Source organism: Passer montanus, unplaced genomic scaffold (genome assembly GCF_014805655.1).
Source record: "Passer montanus isolate IOZ18808 unplaced genomic scaffold, ASM1480565v1 scaffold45, whole genome shotgun sequence".
Taxonomy (NCBI): Eukaryota; Metazoa; Chordata; class Aves; order Passeriformes; family Passeridae; genus Passer; species Passer montanus.
Window position 1 is genome coordinate 5,026,110 of NW_024369373.1, and position 21,992 is coordinate 5,048,101.

The window sequence follows — 21,992 nt, forward strand, 5'->3', positions numbered from 1 at the left end:
ATCACCTTTTCTCATCTCTCTGCCTGGCTACAAATGTGCTACAAATGTTTGCCAGCAGAAGCCAGAGGCTGGGGAACGCAGGCTGGAGGCAGGAGCAAGGGGAAAGCTCCCTGCCCACCACTCCACCACATCTGATCATTGTCATTGTCCAGGTAATCTGTCAAAAAGAAAGTAAAAATGGCTTTTACACAAGCTTTGCTTTGCAGTTTAAACTCAGTATGCCCCAATTCTAGTGTGGCATCACAACACCCCTGGATCCAGGAAGCTCAACCTGAGCTGCTTCCCCCCTGCCCAGGATGGGGAGATTGAGCCCCGCTGCCCATCCGTGCTCCAGTTCACCTGGGGTGAGCCGACCCACCTGGTCCCGTGGAGCATCCTGGAACCTCAGGGGGCCTGGAGCGTCCTGGAGCATCCCAGTGGTGCCCCACAGGCCCTGACGCCAGAGCAGCCTGGGGTCTGGAGATCCTCCATACCGGATGGAGCCCCCCAGAGCCTGGAGCATCCATCCCGGAGCACCCCTGATGGCAGAGCATTCCAGCGCAGCCCCCAGAACCCGGAGCATCCATCCCGGAGCACCCCTGATGGCAGAGCATTCCAGCGGAGCCCCCAGAACATCCATCCTGGATGCGCCCGCGGGAGGGCGCGCCGAGCCCCGAGCCCGGCGCTGCCTCTCCCGGGACAGGGAGGGCGGAGGGGCCGGGCCGAGCCGAGCCGTGCCCGCCCCGGGCGCGGTGTCGCACGGGGCCGCGGCGGCGGCGGGGCCATGGCGGTGGTGGAGGCGGCGGAGGCGACGGTGCCATGCCGGGTGCAGTACCTGGAGGACGGGGATCCCTTCGCCTTCGGCAGCTTCCCGGAGCCCCGGCGAGCCCCGGTTTACGCCGTGGAGGAGGCGCTGGCGCTGGGCGCGCAGCTGCCCGCGCTGCACCGCCTGGTCGGGGCCCCGCTGCCGGTGAGCAGGGACGGGACAGCGGGGAAAGCACCGTGCAGGGACGGGCTGGGCATGGCTGGCTAGAGGGGACCGGGGGGCGAGGGGTCGGACGGGCTGTCCCCGGCAGCGCTGCCGGTGTGAGTCACGGCGGGATTTGTGAGCCCCTGCGGGAGATGCCAGCCTCGGCCGCCCCGAATGAGTCGGCGGGAGGAAGAGGATGTGCTCAGAGCAGGAGCCCTGGAGGGGGAAGCAGGATGAGGGCAGGCGTCTGTCCCCGCGTGGTCGGGGCTGAGGTGGGCAGCGTGCTCCCCAGCGGCCTCGCACTCCCACGCCGGCAGCCCCGAGCGGGGCACACCGGCCCCGCCTGGGACCCTTCGGTGTGCCGCCCTGCCGCGGCACCGGGAGCTTGGGGAGGTGATGGTGGGGACGGAGAGCCACCAGCCCCTCATGTCACCGGCCCGGCGGCAGCTTTGTCACCGGAGAGCTGTACGGAAATGCATGCTGAGCAATTTCCTTCAGCTGGGAGGAAGGCAGGAGGCCGAATGTGAAGCGAGGCACCGTGTCTTGTTTGTGTGTCCTCAAGTGTGGCTCGGGCTGGGAAGTGGAGGAGACAGGGGAGACAGGGCACCCTCCCTGCGTATCTCCTGTGGGCGTGATGCTCTCGGAGCATCCTTCTGAGGACGGGGACAGGCTTGTTGTCTTCCTCAGGAACGCGGGACCCAGCAGAGCTTGTCAATAGCTGAGCATCCCCGTCTTGCAGCTCTACAGGAGTGCAGGGCAGGGAGGCAGGAGCCCCGGCTCGCTGGGGGAGCTCCGCTCAGAGCCGGAGCGGAGAGATGGAGCAGCAGGAGGGGGAAATTCAGCTCGATGTGCCCGACACTGAGCTGGCTGGTCTTCCAGGGGAGAGGGGATCACTTTGAGACCTTTGCCTGCACCCAAAAAACCCCTCCTGTTATTCCCCTTTTCATTTTTCTTGGAGCAAAGAAGCAGCGTCGTCGCCGTCATGGGATTTTTAGGCGGTGACTAAAGGGAGTTTGTTTGGGAACAAACAGCCTGGAGACATGACGAATGGAGCAAACTCAAATTTCAGGCGTGTGCTGTGCTCCCTGGGCAGGAGCTGGCTGTAACGGGATCGCCAGCCCGGAGCGCTGCCATGGAGGCACGGGGCAGTGGGAGGGGGAGGGAGACTGGACACTGCGTTCCCGAGGGAGGGAGCCTTGCAAGGAGGTCCTGTGCCCAGCAAAAGTGTGCTGATCCTGGGATTTCAGGCTCTGTTCTCTACCTAATCCAAGCTCTGGATATTTTGTTTCCTGTAGTTTCCCTGTATCATCCCATGACCCTTGATGAGATCACTTCAAGGATCCTGTTCTGGGTTTATAAACCAGATTTCTGGATTATATAGGTTATAAACCATGCTGCCTTTACCACACAGCACTCTCTGAGGCAGCAAGGGCTGCAGAATGTCCCACCTGACAAGCTGGGGTGCTGGCTGGGGTTTGCATGAGCAAATGTGTCCACTGGGAGCCTCCCACACTGGGATTTGCAGCCTGTGGAGTGAGGTCAGTGTCCCAGGCCACCCAGCTCAGTCGAAATTCAGAGCTGGCACCCTTGCACCATGCAGATGTCGTTCCCCTGGCATGACCAGCCAAAGCCTCCCCTGGTGCCTCTTGTGCCAGGTAGCACTCAGCTCCATTAGTCACCGCCCTAAAATTAGTAAATGAACAGTCAGATTTTTCCCAAAGAACTGACTGTAAAAAAACTCAACTGGGAATGCCTGGTGCCAGGTTTGCCCTGCTGGGCAGCATGCCTGGACCTGCAGAGCTCGGGAAGAGGATGCAGCAGCAAGGAGGGAGCTGGGCTGGGGTACCCTCATCGCTGGAGGAAGATTGAGCCGCAGGCACTCAGGGGATGAGCTGCCATGGGACAGCAGCTGAGCCCTACCCAGCCAAGCAGCTCCCTGTGCTGAGAACAGCTTAGAGATGATGAGCAAGAGGTTTCTGGTGCAAGCATCACTGCCTTGAATAGCCTGTACTGCCCCATGACACCCTTGGTTCTTCCTCTCCCTGAACACGACCTGTCACTGATGACTTTTTCATGCTGTCCGGGAAGTGTGTTTGTGCTTGGAAATACCTTCCTGCTTTGTTTGCTGCTGCTGCATTGTTTGCCTCCAGGCTGATACTATCTTCACAGCTTTCCAGCATTTTTCTAGTACCCTTGGGTGATGCTTGGGCAGGGCGTGGCCTTCTCTGAACCTCTGCAGGCAGGTTTTGACAGGGCAGGTTTTTTTGGCTGTCCTTTAAGTCCCCAAATGCCCCTGCGGCTCCCTTGAGCACTATCTCACCTCTGAATCTGGGGATTTTTCCAAACAATTGCAAAACCCATCAGGCTAGAGCTTTGCATTCTCCTTCCTCCCCCCTCCCCCGGAAATCTGGGAAGAGCAAACAGTTCGCTGGCCTCAGTGCCATAAACTTGCTGAGAGCTCTTGCACTCAACAGACGTGCTGGTGGGGCAATCTCTGTGTGTGAAGTGAGCAATCCCCATCCCACGGCCCTGTTGCCCTCTGTTTCCTAACAGGATTGAGGAGGGCTTTGGTGAGGGTCTTTGCCCCACTTCACCCCTGGATGGCACAAAAGCAGTGAGGAGGGGTCATCAGCGGCCCCCAGCACTCCCCAGCTCCCAGCACCATCCTTGCATGGATCCCTGGAAGGGAGCTGCAGCCAGGCATTCGTGCCATGGCTTTTCCAGGACACCAACTGCTGCCTGGACTGGGCTCCTCCCACTGGCTCAGGTCTGTTGATGAGAAATAAGAGATCTGTTAATGAGCAATGAGCCCAGCTGGAGGAGCTTCCAGAGGAAAGCAAGTTTGCACTTCTGGGCCGACTCTGGGTGACCTCCAGAGATCCCTCCTGGCTTGGGTATTATTTCCTGTCCCCATGATAGGGCAGTGCCAGTGTTCTCATCCACTTGCTGCCATCCATCATGCAGGAGTGGACAAGCACCTGGGTGACACCTCTCTTAACCCTGCAACTAAATTGTGGTGAATGTGCTTGGCTGGCGTTGGGGTTGGGGTGGATCCTGTGGCTGGTGGAACTCTATAAACCATCAGCCCCTGTGTATTTTAGGAGGAAGAGCAGCAGCTGGTGATACCAATGCTTTCTGACCTGTCGGTGCCTTGTGTTTAACTGCTGCCTACTATATTTAAATAATATATTTTTCCTGTAATTTTCCCACAGCCTTTCTAGAAAAGCTGTAGCAATGTTGAGAAATTGTGGTTACTGCAAAAAGAAAGTGTTAGAAAGGGGGTAAAAGTGTTTCCTTTCCTGCAGATAAAAAGGATATTCACTGTCTGGTCTTGGAGTGTGTGGGGATGCTGTGATAGGGGTGAGCAGGAAAATGTGGTGCTGTGGTGGGTGGTGTGAGCTCATCTGTGCATGGACGATGTCTCCATACTGGAGGTGAGGAGGTTTCCATCACACCCCCATTGAATCCTGGAATGGTTTGGAGTTGAAGGGACCTTAAAGGGATCATCTTGTTCCACCCCACTGCCATAGGCAGGAACACCTTCCATTAGACCTCTTGTTCCAAGTCCCATCCAAACTGGCCTTGAACACTTCCAGGGATGGGGCATTCAACACAGACAGAAACTTTTTCCAGGTCATGGATCCTTGTTCCACATCAGGGCTGGCACCAGCATCATGTCCTCAACAAGACCCCAGAACCTCCCCGTGAATGGCTGAAGGACATCCATCCTGCTGCAGGGTGGCTGGATTTCCAGGTCATGGATCCTTGTTCCACATCAGGGCTGGCACCAGCATCATGTCCTCAGCAAGAACCTCCCCGAGAGTGGCTGAAGGACATCCGTCCTGCTGCAGGGTGGCTGGGACTCCCAGGAGCCACGGGCTGCATGTGTGAGCGTGGGACACTCTCCTCTCCCAGCTCTGCTTTGCCCTCAAGTCCCCACTGCCCTCAAAGTCTGGCTCATTTTGTAATGGTTTACCAGGCAGGAGACAGATGAAGCTGTCAGTAACCTGTTGACCCCAACTTGCTGCCCCAAGCACCATGACACAGATCCCAGATTGATCCTACAGGGTGTAAACCCCTTGTCTGAATAACCCTGGCCCTGGGGCAGTTGCTGCTCCCTGGTGTGGAAGTGCTTCCCAGGATTTTTCGCAGGGCCACAGGAATCTGGGATAGCCTCTTTCCATCCCCAGGGAGGCCACAGCCAAGCCAGAGCCCAGTGCTTGGAGCATCCCTAGTGGGAAACATTGCCAAGCTCACATGGGAAACACGCGGGGTCAGGTCCCAGGGGCTTGGCCTCCCCCTGCCAGCTGGGACATGTCACCAGCCCCAGAGGAGCTGGGGATGCTCACTCTGGCTTGCTGGGGCTGTGGCAGCCCAGAGAAGGCAAGGCTTTTGGACTGGGGTGATTTGCTCTTTGCTGACTTAGAGTGCCTGGGTGCATGCAGGGATGCCTGAGGGGATGCCCAGGAGGCTGGCAGAGGTGCCAGTGGGGATGCAGGGGTGGCCAGGAGGATACAGAGATGTCTGGGAGAATGCCCAAGAGTATGCAGGAATTGGCTGGGCGGATGCAGGGATGTTCAGGTCGATGCAGGGATGCAGGACAGCCTGCCCCAGTGGAGGAATTGAAGCATTCCCAGTGAGCAAACCCTGTGTGGGGTCAGTGTTAGGGACTCACGCTGTGAAGGAAGAGCTGGCAGCCAGCAGTACCTGCCCAGTGCCAGCAGCCTGTGTTTGCTGCACATTGCCATGGCTGCTGGCATGGCCAGCGACCACAGGAGGTGGAGCAGGACACGTCAACGTCCAACCCAACAACAGTGCCCTGCCAAATTGCCCATGTTATACTTCAGTGCATGTGTCATTTGACTTTACCCTCTGGTATTAATGTCACACTCGCAGAGAATTCATATGTGTGAGCTCATGCACAATGCTGGGATGCAAGGAGGTGGGAATGTCATGGAAAGGAGTCCCAGTGAGATGCAGGAGCCATACCCAGTGCTGCTGTGGGATTTCCAGAGCCCAGCGGGGAAAGGCATTGATGGGAAAGGCAAAGAAGCTGTGACTGTTCCCATTTGAGCTCTTCAGCCACACGACTGTGCTTGGAGGTTTTGCAATGTTGTGCTGAAGTTGAGGTGGGGTTTTAGACGGCTGATCTAAAACCACTTCTCTCCCCTATTGCTGCTTGCTCCTCTTTGCACCATGAGCAGCTTTAATAATGGGGTTTTGTCCCCAGTCCTCAGTTCCTGCCGTGCAGACTGCTCCTCCTAGATGGGTTGAGCAGGGAGAGGGTGGGGCAGGGGAATTGCAAGTGCTTTAGGAACAGATCCAGATGTGCAGGGGAGGCAGGGTGCTGGCACTGCCCTCCCTCTGCTTCTGCTCGTGCCTCGAGGGTGAATTGCCGTGTCCCAGACCTGCTGAGGTGCTGTGGGGTGCTGCTGGCTCTAGGGTACCTTAAGGGCTTTGTGGGTCCATGTCCACTGGCTGTGCACCATGGGTGCTGTGCATGGACTTTCTGGGAAGGTGCCCCTTGCCCCAGCCTTGTCTCAGGGCTGTGCTTATCCAAATTCTGATGGAAGATCCCACGTGGCTCTGGGCTGAGTCAGAGGGTGTGTCAGCCAGGGCACATCCCAGGGATTTGCACTGCTTTGGGGGGTCCCTGGCTGGGCTGGGTGCCTGACAGCTCCCTCAGACCCAGTCCCTGCAGGCGGGGGCAATTTGCCAGCCCAGGGAGGAGACAGATCCTGCCCCAGAGTCCCTGCTGAGTAAGGGGAGCCCCAGGGAGCCAATCAGCCTCTTGCCATGGTTCCCACCCAGGGATTGCCAAGGAGCTCAGTGTTGGCAGGACCGCCCTCACTCAGCCTTTTCCAGCCTGGGGCTCCATGTTTCTCCATAATCAGCACCAGGCTGAGGCAGAAGGTGCTGGGGCATCTCCCTGCAGAGCCAGTGACTGGGACAGGTGGGACGTGCCACCCCACTCCAGGATGTGTTTGCCAGCTGAGTTTGGTGTGGGTGGGAGGGTGACCTGGGAATGCTCTGGGAACCCTTAGGGCTGTGGTGGGCGTGGGCACTCAGCCTTGCTGTCTGCATCCCCAGCTGGAGGACTGCACGCTGCAGGTCTCACCCTCTGGACACTACCTGGACCTTGACTTATCCCTGCTGGAACAGAAGGATGACCTGGAGGGTTTCTATGAGGAGGTCAGGTAGGGCACATGGGGCACCTGAGCCCTGTGGGGACACAGGGACTGCACATGTGTGTGTACACCATGGGCAGGGAGCCAGAGGTGATCCCACTGCAGGCACTCACAGCACATTTTCCCCACCTCAGGAAGGGGAGGCGGCCGACCCTGATCCTGCGCACGCAGCTCTCCGTCCGAGTCCACGCCATCATCGGTGAGTGGGGGCTGCTCCCTGCTCCAGCCTGCTCCAGCAGCTCCACTGCCCTGCGTGGGGGAGGCCTGGCCTCTGCAGTGAGTTTTGGCCAGGGATTTTGTGATGGAGAGGGCTGCTTCCACCCCGTAACCCCTCCCAGAGGTCAGGGGACGTGGTCCTCGTGGGGTACCCGCTGGGTTAATCCCCTCCATCCTCAGAAATCAGGACTTTTTCCTCTTGGGCTGGGAGCCCACCACCCACTGCAGTTATTCTGGGTCATTCAGGCAAGCTCTAAATATAGCTGTGAAGACATAAACAAAGGGCTCTTGCGCAGCAGAAAGTGCTGCCATGGTTCAGGCAGCCTGCTCTGAGGTCCTACAAAATATTCAGGAGTCTTGAGCCTTTTTTTGTCTTTGGCAGGGGGAAAATAAGCACTGAGCAGAGTGATGCCAGATGGGCATGAGCTGACTGTGCAGGGCTGCAGCTGAACCTTGCAGGATGGGGCAGGAAGCCCAGGGTCAGGGTCATGGTCATGCTCTTTGCCAGCAGTTCCCAGGCTCTATCTGAACCCTGAGCTCTTCTGCTTTTCCTCCCAGCAGCTCTGTCTTCCCTCTCAGCTCTCTGACAAGCTGATAAGCAAGTGGAGGAGGCTGTTGGGACACTGTGTTTTACAGGGCTTGTCTGGAGGACTACTTGGACATCTTGTTTTTGGCTTGTTGCAGCTCTAAGCCTGACCCAAATAAGTTGGGATATGTGGCTAACTCAGTTTTTGCATGTGGGAAGTGCTGGCTCCCAATGGCTTTGGTGTCTTGGTGGGGCCTTCCAGCTTCCCAATGCCCTGGCTGCTCCACGCTGGCTCCTGCCTGGAGGCACCAACACCATAAGTACATAATCTCCAGCCCAGTGACAGTCCTGTCCCTGAGCAACCTGTGTCACACTACTGGCCTTCCTATCCCCATGCTGTGTTTTTTTCCCATGCTCTGGGGCTGCTGGGAACTCTGGAACCATGGCATGGCTGTGCCCAGGGAGGGATGGCTAAAAGTAGCTCAACCTCTTGCCTGTGTTCCTGTTTAGGTTCTGCACAGGAAACCAGAGGGGATATTTGTGTCATTGCTGGTCAGAAAAAGAGGGCAAAAAAAAAAGGAAATAGGAAAGTGGGAGGGCTGAAATATGTAGTTGTGGTACAGCAGCTGCTTCCAGCCAGTGTGTCCCACAGCCAGGGCAATGCCAGGGTGATGGCACAGAGATCAGGATCAGGATAAGTCAGGGTGAGGGGCTTTCCCAGGAAGCTGGGAGCATTTGGGAGCCCCAGTTAGCAGTGAGCCACTCACACCACATCTCTCCTTTCCTCCCAGAGAAGCTGTACAACTCGCAGGGGCCCGAGCTGCGGAGGTCCCTCTTCTCCCTGAAGCAGCTCTTCCAGGTGAGGTGGTGCTGGTGTGGTGGGGACAGGGGCTCCCCCAGGGCTGGCTGCCCACCCCACCCTGTGGTAACACTTGGCCTTCTCCCCACAGGAGGACAAGGACCTGGTGCCAGAGTTCGTGAACCTGGAGGGGTTGACGTGCCTGATCAAAGTGGGGACAGAGGCTGACCAGAACTACCAGAATTACATCCTCCGGGGTTGGTATTTGGGTACAGGGCACCTCTGGAGCAGGCTGCCTAAAGAAGCTGTGGATGCCCCATCCCTGGAAGTGTTCAAGGCCAGATTGAATGGGTCTTTTATGCAACCTGGTCTAATGGAAGGTGTTTAAGGTCCTTTCCAACCCAAAGCATTCTAGGATTCTATGCTTGTCCCCAGGGAGGAAGGCAGGCACTCAGGGGAGGCGAGCCAGAAAGTCTGCCAGGGCTACTCTGCCTTCCCAGCAGCCAGACATTGTTCTTCCTGCAGTGATGTTGTGCAGGGATGGTAATTCCCAACCCCTGCCTGCTGCACCATCAGCCTGCCCACTCTCTGCCTTGCAGCCTTGAGCCAGATCATGCTCTTCGTGGATGGAATGCAAGGTGTCATCAACCACAACGAGACTGTCCAGTGGCTGTACACGCTGTCAGGAAGCCCAGTGAGTGCCTGTTGCTCTTGAGGGGCTGCCTGTGCCCTCCACTGCATCTCCTTCCCTGTTTGTGGCTGTCGCCTTGAACTGTCCCTCAGAGGATGTACTTCACTCTCTGCCTCTGGGCTTGGTACCCTGGTACCTTAGCTTGTGTTGGGTCCTGCTCCCAGCCTTCTGGAAGTCACCCAGACCTCCCTAACCTCATGTGACCACATTCCCAGGCACAGAGCTTGAGTAAGGCACTCCTGCTCCAGGTCCCTTCCCAGTGCCTCTTGGCCATCGGCCTCCCAGCTGCAGGTCCCTGGCCCCACAGCAAAGCTCCCAGTCCTGGGGCATGGGCACAGCCACCCCACAGTGCCCCAGCAGCACGCTGGCAGGCCCCTGTCACTGCTGCTGTCCCAGCTGCCATCCCTTGTCCCAGTTTCGCCTGGTGGTGAAGACGGCACTGAAGCTGCTCCTGGTGTTTGTGGAGTACACGGAGCCCAACGCCTTGCTGCTCATCCGCGCCGTCAATGCCGTGGACCAGGCGAGAGGTGAGTGCAGCTCCAGCCTCCTGCCAGGTCCCTGCTGGGGCACAGTGTCCCTCCCAGCCTGCATGTCACCTGTTCATGCCTCTTTTCCCAGGTGCCTGTCCGTGGTCCAACTTAATGGCCATCCTGGAGCAGCGCAACGGGGCTGACACGGAGCTGCTGGTGTTCACCATGACACTGATCAACAAGGTCTGTGGGGGTGTCCCCGTGGTGCCACACTGCTGGGGCTCAGTGTGGGGCACCCCAGTGCCAGCAGCATCCCTCTGGTTCTGCCCAGACGCTGGCAGCCCTCCCAGACCAGGACACCTTCTACGACGTGACCGACTGCCTGGAGCAGCAGGGCATGGAGCAGGTGGTGCAGCAGTACCTGGGCAGCAAGGGCACCGACCTCGACTTGAAGCAGCAGTTCACACTCTACGAGGTGAGCAGGGCTCCAGCAGGATCTGGCCATGTGCCACCTGCCTCCAGCAGGGAGGGTGAGTGCGTGGGGTGGCAGGGATGCTGCTGTGCCCGGTGCCATGCCCCTGCTCCCTCCACAGAGTGCTCTCAAGCTGGAGGATGATGCGGAAGAGCCGCCCTCAGGGGGACGCAAAGAGCGGAGGAGGACAGAAGAGGGCCGACGTGGGTGGCGATCCCAGGGTGGCTCCCAGGATCCCAGTGCCGATGCCCAGCCACTGCTGGGGTCTCCTGGCACTCCAAAGGAGCCCCCAGCTGAGGATATCCTGCCTGTCCCTGCACCAAGCAGCCCAGCAGAGTGAGTGCAGCTGGAGGTGGTCTGTGGTGGGATGTTCCTGGTATGGTGAAGACACCGAGATGCTGCAGAAGCAGCACTTGGATCCTTTGCTGGTGCCAGGCTGGAGAGCAGTCCTGTGGGACCTGCTCTCAGTCTCTGTCTCTCTTCCAGACCCTGTCCCACCAGCATCTACAACAGCACGTCCAGCGTGCGGCTGGCCCTGGCCTCCCCCCCGGCTGAGAAGGAGCAGCCCCCGGGCCCAGGAGAGCGCAGCGTCTACAAGTAAGGAGCCAGGAGGGGCTGGGGGCATTGAAGTCCCCCAGGGCAGCAGGGTGGGCTCCCAGGAGCACGAGGTGTGTCCGTCCCAGGGCACACTCTGCCTTTCCCCTTGAGGAAACAGTCTGGGAGGGCACTGGAGCTGGAGGAATGTATGAGGGGGCAGCAGGTATCAAAGGGTCCAGCCAGGGGCTCCAAGGCATCCTTTGGGCATACACAGCTCTGCTCCAGCTCCTCCTCATTCTCCTCTCTGCCCGCGCTTGTCCTCTCCTCTGCCCACTCTTTCTGTCTTTCCTTTTGCAGGCTGCACCAAACTGCCCCTGTCTGGTAAGTGCCTGGCTCTGCATGTGTGTGCTCCCTGCCAGCATGATCATAGAATCATAGGATCCTGCAATAGTTTGGGTTGAAAGGGATCTTAAAAATCATCTAGTTCCAATCTTTCCACATGACCAGGTTGCTCTAAGCATCCAGCCTGGTCTTACAGGGATGGGGCATCCACAGCTTCTCTGGGCAACCCATGCCAGTGTCTCACCACCCTCACAGTGAAGAATTTCTTCCTAACATCCAATTTAAACCTAATCTCTTTCAGCTTAATGGCCTATTAATTCTCCCTTGCCCTATCCTATGATGCTCTGGGGGAGCAGTCACTTGCACTCACCTTGCTGCCCCCATCACTTGCCTCTCCCCTTCAAGTCCTACCTTGGGACCCCAACCCACTCCCCCATCACCCCACAGGATGTGGCACCCTGTGATCCCTGCTTTGGGGTGAGGTGTCCTTGCTGGGGGTGGCACAGCCTGCTCCAGGTGATGGACAATGTCCCATCTCTCCAGCACCTGATGCCACCTGGTGCCTGGGCCAGAAGGGACTTGCCAGGGCTCTCCTGGCCCCCTGTGAACCCTGGGGCCATGGGGCAAGGGTTCCATGCTGGAGGGCTGCCAGGTGGGTGTGTGAAGGATGCATGAGTCCCAGGGGACTGCTGGCAGTGGGGGCTAACCCCTGTTTTCCCTCAGGCGGGAGGATGCCCCCTCCTTGCATGGGGACAAGCCTATTTTGAAGAAGTTTGAGTAAGTAGAGGCATGCGTGTGTCTCCAGGCATGCACTTCCTTGGACTGGTACCTGGCTGGAGATATCTGGGCTCTAGCCACACAGGGCATGAGGAGCAGGAGCATGCCCTCAAGTCTCTGCCTTGGTGCCTTCCTGGGTTTTGCAGCTTTTGGATGAGTGTTGCAGTGAGCACCAGGTCTGTTAGGACCAGCTGGTGACAGCAGCACCCTGTTGGCACAGCCGTGGGGCCATCACCTCTCTGCAGGGCTCAGAGGACGTTGAATCCTTGGTGTCCCTGATGTGGTGTGGCCAGTGCAGGGGGTTTCTGTGCTGTGGGACTGGCTGTGCAGTGTGGCATGGCGTGGTTTGCTGGTTGTCCCTATTGTCCCCATCCATGATTTGCTTTTGGCCAACATCCACCCCGTCTTGCAGAGCTCGCTTTTTGGAGAACCTGGCTGCAGCCCAGAAGGAGAAGATCTCTTCCATGGCCAAGGGACGGCTTGATGTCCTCAGCGACACTACACTGGAGCATCCTACTGCTCTTGCATGGGAAAGAGACCACGGCACCTCTGATTCCGGGATGGAGCCATCCAGCATAAGTAGGTGCTGCCAGGGTGTGTGTTCCCAGCTCATCTGGGTCCCTGGGGTGGGGACTAGTGGCCCCTTGGTCACCATCCCATGCCTGCATCTGTGACACACAGAGCCTCGAGGAGCTGGTGGTACCTCCTTGCTCAAAATGCTGGCATCTGAGCACACCCCACTGCAGAGCAGGGCTCCAGCTCTACGTTGAGCCCAGCATCACCTGCCCCCTCCAAGATTGTCCCAGCTTCTCCCTCTCTCCCTGCAGGGTCTCGTTTGGCTCGATCTGACATCACTGACTCCTGCAGCACCATCTCCTCTGACACCAAGTTTATGCTGGACATGCTCTATGCCAAGGGCTCCTCGGAGTCGGGGAGGGAGAAGGTGTTCCATGAAATACCTTTATCCCCCAGGATCCAGGGTGAGGCAGAGACAGACACCAAGGGAAGTAGCAGCCAGGAGCAGGAGAGCACCCGGCTCCGTGGCAGGGCTCCAGATGGGCCAGTAGCCAGTGCCCATGCCAAGCTGGTCCGTGCCATGTCCAGCATAGATGATGAGACCCACACACAGAAGCTGGAGAACACCGGGATGATGCCCATCAAAAAGGACACAGAGCTGACATGGGAGCGCCTGGAGACCATCCCCGTGCAGCTGAAGATCAAGGATATGGACTTTACTGATTTGGGGGAAGAAGAAGATTTTGACATCCTGGACACAGGGCCAATGACCAACGGGTCTTTTCCTGGCATTGAAGCAATGAGTGCTGGAACATTCATGGCTCCCCCTCCACCTCCTGCCCTCCCTGGCTGCCCACCACCACCTCCTCCACCTCCTGCCTTCCCTGGTTGCCCACCACCACCTCCTCCACCTCCTGCCCTCCCTGGTTGCCCACCACCACCTCCTCCACCTCCTGCAATCCCTGGTTGCCCACCCCCACCAGGGCTGCCAGGTCCCTCAACAACAGACGGCCCCTCCCAGGCCAAGAAGAAGAGGACAGTGAAGCTCTTCTGGAAGGAGCTGAAGCAGCTGGATGGCACCGTGGGGCCTGGCAGGTTCGGCCAGGGGACACTTTGGGCATCCCTGCAGAATGTCGAGATCAATACTGCAAAACTGGAGCATCTCTTTGAGTCACGGTCAAAGGAAGCGCCAACGTCAAAGGTATCAGTGGGCACCCATTGGGAATTGAGGGGTGGGAGGAAGGCTGTGGGTTCCTGTGGGGACCCTGTTGCCCCTACCCTATGTCAAGGATGGGCACCAGAAGCCTGGAGGCTCAGTGGGGATGATTATGGGCAGTGCACAGATTTGGTTTGGCTCACTGCCTGGTCTGTGTTTGGTTCCCCGTGTTCATAAGTTCATGAAGGTGAGCCCTTTGCCTGGCTGTCCCCATCCATCCTGTCCTCTTTGCAGAAAGCCATTGATGGGAAGAAGGTGGTGGTGGTGTTGGACCCCAAGAGGAGCAACGCCATCAACATTGGCCTCACTGTGCTGCCACCTGTCCATATAATCAAGACAGCTGTGCTCAACTTTGATGAATTTGCAGTCAGTAAGGAAGGGATTGAGGTGAGCACAAGAGAAGCAGGCTCAGCTCCTCTGAGGTCCTCAACAGGTCATTTTTCCAGGCTAGGAGACATCCATGCCACGATGCCTGGGCTGACACATCCTTCGTATGGAGTCTGACATATCCCTCTTTCCCTGCTCCAGAAAATCCTAACCATGGTCCCAACTGAGGAGGAAAAACAAAAGATCCAGGAGGCCCAGTTGGCCAATCCTGATGTGCCTTTGGGCTCTGCAGAGCAGTTCCTGCTGTCCCTGTCTTCCATCAGTGACCTCACGGCCAGGCTTCAGCTCTGGGCCTTCAAGCTGGACTATGAGAGCCTGGAGCAGGTACAGGGCCATGTACCCCATCTCCCCTCTGCCCTCCCACTGCTGACACCCCAGCAGTGCTAAGCACCGAGCCAAGCATGTTTCTGGTGAGGACCAGTCATATCCAAACATGGGAGGTGGGGATGGGCTGCAGATCCCCAAGGCAAGCATGGGCTTTGGTTGATCAGGAGGTGGTTGTTCTCATGGGTGAATGCTGAAGCTCCCAAGGGAGAGAGTGGCCAAGGGATCTCACCTGCTTCTCCCCTCACCCAGGAGATCGCAGAGCCGCTCTTTGATCTGAAGGTAGGCATGGAGCAGCTGGCCAGAAATCACACATTCAAGTGCATCTTGGCCACGCTGCTGGCCACGGGCAACTTCTTGAATGGATCCCAGGTGAGGAGCAGGGTGAGGACCAGCCATGGTGTGTGGGCACCCAGAAGGGTCTGTGGGGAGCTGGGAGGTGCTGGTGGGGACCCAGTGGGTCTGCAGACTGGAGGTCTGCTGGAGTAGGGATGAGAGTCCCTGCTGAGTCCATTGGGTTTCAGAGCAGAGGCTTTGAGCTCGGCTACCTGGAGAAGGTTTCGGAAGTGAAGGACACAGTGCACCGGCAGTCCCTGCTCTACCATCTCTGCCAGATGGTGGTAGAGAAGTTCCCAGAAACCACTGACCTCTACTCAGAAATTGCGTCCATCACCCGCTCTGCCAAGGTGAGGCAAGGCAGGTGACACCTGGGCAGGGGAAGGGTGTGGGTCCTGTGGCTGCCCAGCCACACCAGCATGGCAAGGACTGACACCTCACTCTTCCAGATTGACTTTGAAGAGTTGGCCAACAGCCTGGTGCAGCTGGAGCGGAGGTGCAGGGCCTCCTGGCACAACCTGAAGGTGATTGCCAAGCATGAGACCAAGCCAGTGCTGAAGACCAAGCTGACAGAGTTCCTCAAGGACAGCACCCAGCGCATCATTGTCCTGAAGGTGGTGCACAGGCGTGTCCTCAACAGGTTGGTGGCTGGGGACACAGCAGGAACCTTGCAGTCCTGTTGGTGGCCCTCCGTGACTGATGCTCCTGTAGGTTTCACTCCTTCCTGCTGTACCTGGGGTACCCAGCGGGCGCGGCGCGGGACGTGAAGGTGACGTCCATCTGCAAACTGCTGCGGGAGTTCGCCCTGGAGTACCGCACCTGCTGGGAGCGCGTCCTGCAGCAGCAGAAGAAACGCGCCGCGCACCGCGAGCGCAGCAAGACCCGGGGGCGGCTCATCACCGAGGTGCGGGCACGCTGGGCTGGGCACCACCAGGAGGTGATGCTCCCCACGTCCCCGACACCAGCCTCTCCTCCCATTGCAGACTGAGAAATTCTCCGGCATTGCCGAGACAGTTCTGCCGCCTGCCGTGGTGTCCAGCAGCCCCAAGGAGCAGATGGAAGCGGGTCACGAGAGCATGAAGATTGTGCTGACCTCCCCCACAGATATCCCTGCCCGCCGCAGCCGGGCCAGCCAGGGTAGGAGCAGGATAGTAAAGGAATTCAAGACATGCCCAGCTGGCTGGGAACAGCTGGTGCCAGCATCCTCACTGTCCCCATGCAGGAACAGGGCATGGCACACCGACCCAGGGCTCTCCAGCCCAGGAAGATGTTCCCAGTTCGCCTGATGATGCTTCAGATGAAATCATGGACCAGCTGGTGAAGTCGGTGACACACAATGCCAACCCCAGGCCCTGCCCCAATAAGGAGCGCAGGAGGTCCCGTGGCAACAGGAAGTCCTGTAAGTGCCATCCCTGTGTCCTTATGCCCTGTTCCATCTCTGTTCCACACTCTGTCCCTGTACTCTGTCCCATCTCCACGTCCCTTTCCCATATCTGTGTCCCTGCTCGGATGCTTTTTCCCAGCTCTGTATCCTTGTCCCCTCACCCATTCCTATCTCTTTGTCTCTGTTGCCATGCCCTGTCCAATCTCTTCCCAGGCTCTGCCCAATCCCCATATTCCCTCTCATCTCTGTCCCTGTCACTATCTTCTGTTCCATCTCCATGTCTCTGTGCTCTGTCCCTATCCCTTGTCCTTTGTGTCCTGTATCACGTGCCCTGTCTGGCTCCTTCCCCATGGGCCACCCACGACCTGCCATGCTGACCCCACCAGACAGGATGTACCCTGAGACCAGTCCATGCCACGCACCCCATTACCCTGCCTGAGCAGGCCCCAGTGCGTGGGGACTGGCACCCAGTGCTGCTTGTGCTGGCAGTGCCACGCTCTCTCTCTCTCTTCCCGCAGTGCGGCGGACGCTGAAGAGCGGGCTCAGCGACGACCTGGTGCAGGCGCTGGGCCTGGGCCGGGCGCCTGGCATGGACGTCTGAGGGGCTCTTGCTGCTCCCCACTGCCAGCAGCCCCAGGGCAGGACGTGGTGGCAGCCCCTGCGGTCCCAGGAAAGGCACGCTCTGCACCTTTGGCCTCGCCTCACTTTTCCCTGCTGGCCTCCAGCTCCCAGAGGTGCAGGCAGCAGCATGGGAGTGATGCCCCAGAGCTGCTCCATGGCAGCTGGGATGGAGGATGCTCAGCACTTGTGCTTGGAGGCTCGAGGTTCATCTTCTCAACAGTATTAGAAGGGTCAAGGGGCTGGACTCAGACCCCCTCTGGGAACTGGGTCTGGACCACCCCCACTGTGGCAATAAAATGTTCTGATATGCTGCCAGCATCTCTTGTTCCTGTACCTGAGAGGCCAGAATGATGTGATACTCCCTCCCTGCCCAAGCCAGTATCCCTTCTCGTGCAACCCCAACCCTGCTGCCTGGGGCAAGCACTCAGCCAGCCCTGTGGCTTGTAGGCACCACTGTCCCTCTGGAGACAGCATGATCTCCTCTGTGTATCCCTTCTCGTGCAACCCCAACCCTGCTGCCTGGGGCAAGCACTAGCCAGCCCTGCAGCTTGTAGGCACCATTGTCCCTCTGGGGACAGCATGATCCCCTCTGTACTGGGACAGCTGGGGGACTTTTCCAGCAGGAGCAAGGACTGCTGCCAGGCTCAAGGCTGCACGCTCAAGGACAGGAGCAGTGGCTCGAGCACAAGGCCACAGCACAGTAAAATTGTCTCACACTTTACCTCTCCTTTACAAACCTCTCCTGGGGGCTTTAGCCAGACCCAGACCTGGGTCAGAGGCAGGGTGGTTGTTCCCCTCTAGGAGCAGGTCCAGGGCACAGTAGCCATGTGTCCTCCAGCTGCAAGCCTCAGAAATACCTGTGCTTGGCAACAGGCTGCTACCTGTTCCTGTAAATGCACCAAGGACAGCATCTGCCTGTCCCCATGGCAGTTGGGAGATGTTCCTGCCACCTCCTGTCCCACTGTGGCTCATGCCATGCCAGACATGGATTAAACCCCACACTGGGTGTGATGCTCCTCACAGTGGGTACCACTTCTCAGCATCCCCCTCTGCCAGTGCTTTGGGCACTCTCACCTGTGGTAGAGGCATTTGGGAATGGTGTCATGTCATCCATCACGACAGCTCCACCTCGGCGCTGCCCTGGCGCTGCCTCCAGCCCTGAATCCCGCACAGCAGGTCTCTGTGGCTTTCAAGGAATGAAGAAAAACTCCACCAGGCACGGCAGCTTTTTCCTCCTGGCTATCTCTGCCCAGGGTTGTTCCTCTCCCACGAGGTTGGACATGCCAGCCTGCCCTGGTTTGCAGTGTCTGAGGTTTTCCTGAGTGGCCTTGAAAGCAGCAAGATGCCACACTGAGAGCTGCAGGTGTCCCAGGAGTGCCTCAAGATACGGTCTGGCTTTCCTGCCTTCTGGGTGCATGACTTGGGGCTGCAAAGAGAGGACAAAGAGGTTATGATAGACAACAATGAGCACAGGAGGAAGGAGAAGGGGCTGAGGAAGCATCTTCTTGACCCCCTGCACCTACTCCAGGTACCTAAAATGACATTGCACATGTGACAGCCCCACAATTGTTACTCCTGAGGGCTTGCTGGGGAAAACTGAGGCAGGGTGCAGGGGAACGTGTTTGGGTTTTTCCACCCTTTTTTTTTTTTCAGCCTTGGTGTTATTTCCAGGATTCCCAGCCTGACCCTGGACACACGCTGCCCTTGAGCGGCGCCTGAAGTGCTTGGCTTGGCCACAGCACAAGTGGTTTATGCCAAAAATCTGACCAGCAGGGGTGACCCCTGAGAAGGAGAGGGGGTGCTGGAGGCATCTTTCCAAGCTGAGGGAGGTTTGGGGCAGTCAGACGAGGCTTGGTGGTGACCTGGGACAAGTGTGTCCTCAGGCAGCATCAACAGAGATGGGGTTGGGGTGCTGCATCCCCAGTGGACTTCTCGAGGTGGGATGAAGTGACCCTGCCAGGGCCCCCCATGGCACCCAGCACCTCCATTCCTTCCTCCATCTCCATCCCTGCCTCCGTCCCTGCGTGGCTCCTGCCACGAGCTGTGTCGTGCTGCCACGAGGGGGCACGGTGGCCACACGCACGGCGAGGCCACCCCAGAGGACGCTTCCCGTCCCGAAAGGACGCCCCGTGTCCCGCCGTTCTTCACCGACTCTCCCTGGCCATCATTTCGTTGTTGTCCCCTGCGTGGCAGCCGGCGGGGCTGCACCCTGCTCCCCCCACCCGAGACACGGCTGCCTCTTTCATGTCTCCTGCTGAATGACAGCCGCGTCCTTGGTCCTGGCTGTTTGTCTGGCCGGCGGGGACAGGCTCCTGTCCCCTCTGATCAGCTGTGTCTCCACGGCTCGTCCCTGGCCCTCACCCTGCCCTGGCCCCGTTCCAGGCACCGGGGAGGAGCAGGGGACAGCAGGAATGAGCCTGGCTCCGCTTTTTGTTGCGATTTTGCTATTCTGTATCTTCCACCCTTACTGTGGTAGATATTCCCTGCCTTCTCTATTCCATCTTTTCCATGGGATTGTCCCAGCACAGAACCCTGTTTGCTGCCACACTTTGAGGTCAGCTCCAGCTTCATGCTACACGGGCATGTCCCCAGTGCCACCCCCAAGCTCAGGGTGGGGGATTGCCCGTGGTCCTGGCCTCGTGGTTGCCACAAAGCCCCACCACCTTGTGTGGGAAGCACAATTCCCATCAGTGACAGCACAATCTCTTTTCTCTCCCCAGGTCAGAGCCATCTTGAACACTTCTTGTAAATACTGGTGCACTCTGGTTACCTTCCAGAATTATGACCATCTACCCTCCTCCCCTCCCCCAAAATTCCTCCTCCTGCCTCAGCTGGAGGACACCTACTCTACTTCCTGGCCTCAACCCTCTTAAGCAACTTCAGGCTGACAACATGCTCCATTCTGCAACCACCTTCCCCAGCAGGATGGAGGCGTGGAATGGGAACCAGGTCACAGCTGCTGTGACCTACTGCCACCTTTCCTAGGAGCAGAGGGAGCAGAATGTCACCTGGAGCATGGCCCAGTCATCTTCCCCTGGCATTGTGACCAAGGGGGAGACACATTTCCCCTGTCCCCATCACTCCACTGTTGAGATACAGACTCTGTGATGGGCAGAGATGGGAGATGGGAGGTTGATGTCGGGCTGGCAAAGCAAGCCTGGCATGGTACCACACATGACCCAGGAGAACACCAAGTATTAGTGGAGATGGAATCACTTTGGGGTATCATTTTTTCATAGCCACACTGAAGGAGTAAGGTCCCTGCGGCCCAAAATCATCTCTGGTTTGGGGAACCGTGGTGCAGAAAGCCTGGCTGCCAAAGGCTGTGCAGGCACAGTGACACAAGGTCCTGGCCAGGGCAGAAGGTGAAACCTCCCAAAGCCATGAATGTGTCTGGAAATGGAGCTGTGTTTTGTAAATACCTGGGGATCATGTGCAACCTGAAAAAACAAGTCAGAGGCAGGAATGTTCCGAAGACAAGGGGGTCTGGAAAGAGCCAGATCCAGGGTCAGCGCTTGGCTGGATGCTCCAGCAAGGCCGTCCTGGGGAGCAGCCCTGGTGCTCTGCAAAGGAGCTGCTCCAGCCACAGCAACCCAGGAGCAAGGAGGTCCTGCCCAGCTGATGGGGAAAGGTTTGAGCTGTGCCCACCATCCAGCTGAGGTGTGTGGAAACCCCCTAGAGATGGAGGATCAAAGCCTGGGTCTCAGGCTGATTCCATCAACAAGGCACCAGATGCAGCAGACAATGAGCACCAATGGTCACCTGTGATTTACAGCTTCAAAATATAAGGAAAGATCAAAAAAAGTCCTTTGTCAATTAAGCTGGAAACAAAGAATGGAAACTGCTGGGGAAGAAGAGGAAGAAGATCCCAGAACAGAGAGCTAAGGTGGCTCCATGGAGGCTGTGGCTGAGGTTGGCTGTGCCATGAGAAGTGCCTCCAGGCTGGGCATTTTTAGACTCAGTTTCCCTTGCCTTAAGTTTGGGAAAGGATCACAGGGATGCTGGGTGCAAGAAAGGTTTCCTGGAGGTGAACCTGTCTTAGCTGAATCACAGCCACCCGTGGATCTGTGCTCCCCAGAAAAGAATGCCACAATAACAGAGTTCCCACTACAGTAGAAAAGTTCAACCAGAACCAAGACAACTGCACAAAGTTCAGTAGTAGGACACAAATATTTGGTGCCAGGAGTAATTAATCACTGTCCTTTGCAAGATGCTTTGGGGCAAAATGAGAATTCATTCCGGGTGGTGCAACAGCCTTTGTCACCCCTGAACTGTCTCCAGCCCCAGATGCCAGTGGGCTCCAGTGTCTCACATCTTCACCATGAAGGATGAACCCCTGTCCATTCAAGGGCACTTTGAGGACATTGTGTGGGAGACAAGGAGCCCTCTGTGCTTTAGTGCAGCATCCCCTTTCCTGTGGGTTTGACAGTCCTTGGGGGGTACCCAGCCCTCAAGTGACATTGAAGGAGGCTTCAGCCCCATGGTACCCTCTCCTGAGACAGCTGCTCCCGGGGAAGGACTGAACCTCATGGCATTTGTGAGGAAGCAAGAGCTGGCACAAATATCCATCAGCACTGAACAGGCAAAAGTGTCCTGTTAGACGCTTGCCTGGGTGGCGTTTCCTGAGGAGATAATAGCCCTGGAAGAAGGACTTGCTGTTTTGAAGAAGATTAAGTACCTGTGGCAGCAGCATGCGGATGAATCACAACCCTCATGGGCTTACAGACCCTGGAAATGGCTTATGGCACTTTGAAAACAATGTCATGAATCTTCTGCAGATCAGATTAGGGAGTGGAACAATTATCTCAAAACCTGTTAGTCATGGGAGGCTCCAGGAGCTAGAGGAACAGCCTAGGGCAAGGGGAGCACTAGGAAGATGTGGTGTGTGTGTCCTCCCTCCCAGGGACCTGCTTGAGCAGCCCCAGGAAAGGTGTGGGAGGTGGCTGTGGTTGAACCAGCCCTGCTTCCCCTGTGAAAGGTGAGCTGTAATTAGCAGAACGGGTACGGAAGAGCTCAAGTAGGTCAAAAGGTAATGGGGCTATCACCGGCGTTTCCCAACAGCACAGCACTGCTGGGAGGCACCCTCGGGGTTGGGCAATGGGCAGATGAACAAGGCCAGGCACTGTCTTCAAGGGAAGAGCCACCAGTCACCCTGACTGCACACCAGCCTTTTGGGGGAAAGCTGGGGAGAGGCCAGAGACAGTAAATGGTGCTGCTGGTTCAGCCCCACCACATGGGACC

The 21,992-nt window shown here is 57.7% G+C and overlaps 1 protein-coding gene across 5 annotated transcripts; it reads left to right on the forward strand.

Annotated features, from left to right (window-relative positions):
- The first annotated feature begins 566 nt into the window (after positions 1-566).
- Positions 567-17,069, forward strand: FHOD1 (formin homology 2 domain containing 1). Of its 5 annotated transcripts, none has more exons than XM_039721081.1 (24): positions 567-949; positions 7,040-7,141; positions 7,272-7,336; positions 8,671-8,738; positions 8,830-8,935; positions 9,278-9,372; positions 9,785-9,896; positions 9,988-10,082; positions 10,171-10,314; positions 10,433-10,647; positions 10,798-10,908; positions 11,206-11,229; positions 11,914-11,967; positions 12,380-12,546; positions 12,795-13,684; positions 13,934-14,086; positions 14,228-14,410; positions 14,663-14,782; positions 14,935-15,096; positions 15,196-15,386; positions 15,458-15,650; positions 15,730-15,883; positions 15,969-16,145; positions 16,649-17,069. In XM_039721081.1, the coding sequence occupies exons 1-24, from the start codon at positions 582-584 to the stop codon at positions 16,729-16,731; spliced, it is 4,032 nt and encodes a 1,343-aa protein (XP_039577015.1). In that variant the 5' UTR covers positions 567-581; the 3' UTR covers positions 16,732-17,069. The 5 variants fall into 5 exon arrangements, with proteins under 5 accessions (XP_039577015.1, XP_039577016.1, XP_039577019.1 ...); XM_039721083.1 differs by having other exon boundaries at positions 711-949; positions 7,040-7,146; XM_039721082.1 differs by lacking the exons at positions 11,206-11,229; positions 11,914-11,967.
- The last annotated feature ends 4,923 nt before the right edge of the window (positions 17,070-21,992 follow it).

Bases quoted from the DNA above. Each gene is read 5' to 3' on its own strand.
- FHOD1 (XM_039721081.1), top strand. From the start codon at position 582: ATGGCAGAGCATTCCAGCGGAGCCCCCAGAACATCCATCCTGGATGCG. The intron at 10,083-10,170 runs GTCTGTGGGGGT...GGTTCTGCCCAG, and splicing joins CCATGACACTGATCAACAAG to ACGCTGGCAGCCCTCCCAGA. The intron at 10,648-10,797 runs GTGAGTGCAGCT...TCTCTCTTCCAG, and splicing joins GCACCAAGCAGCCCAGCAGA to ACCCTGTCCCACCAGCATCT.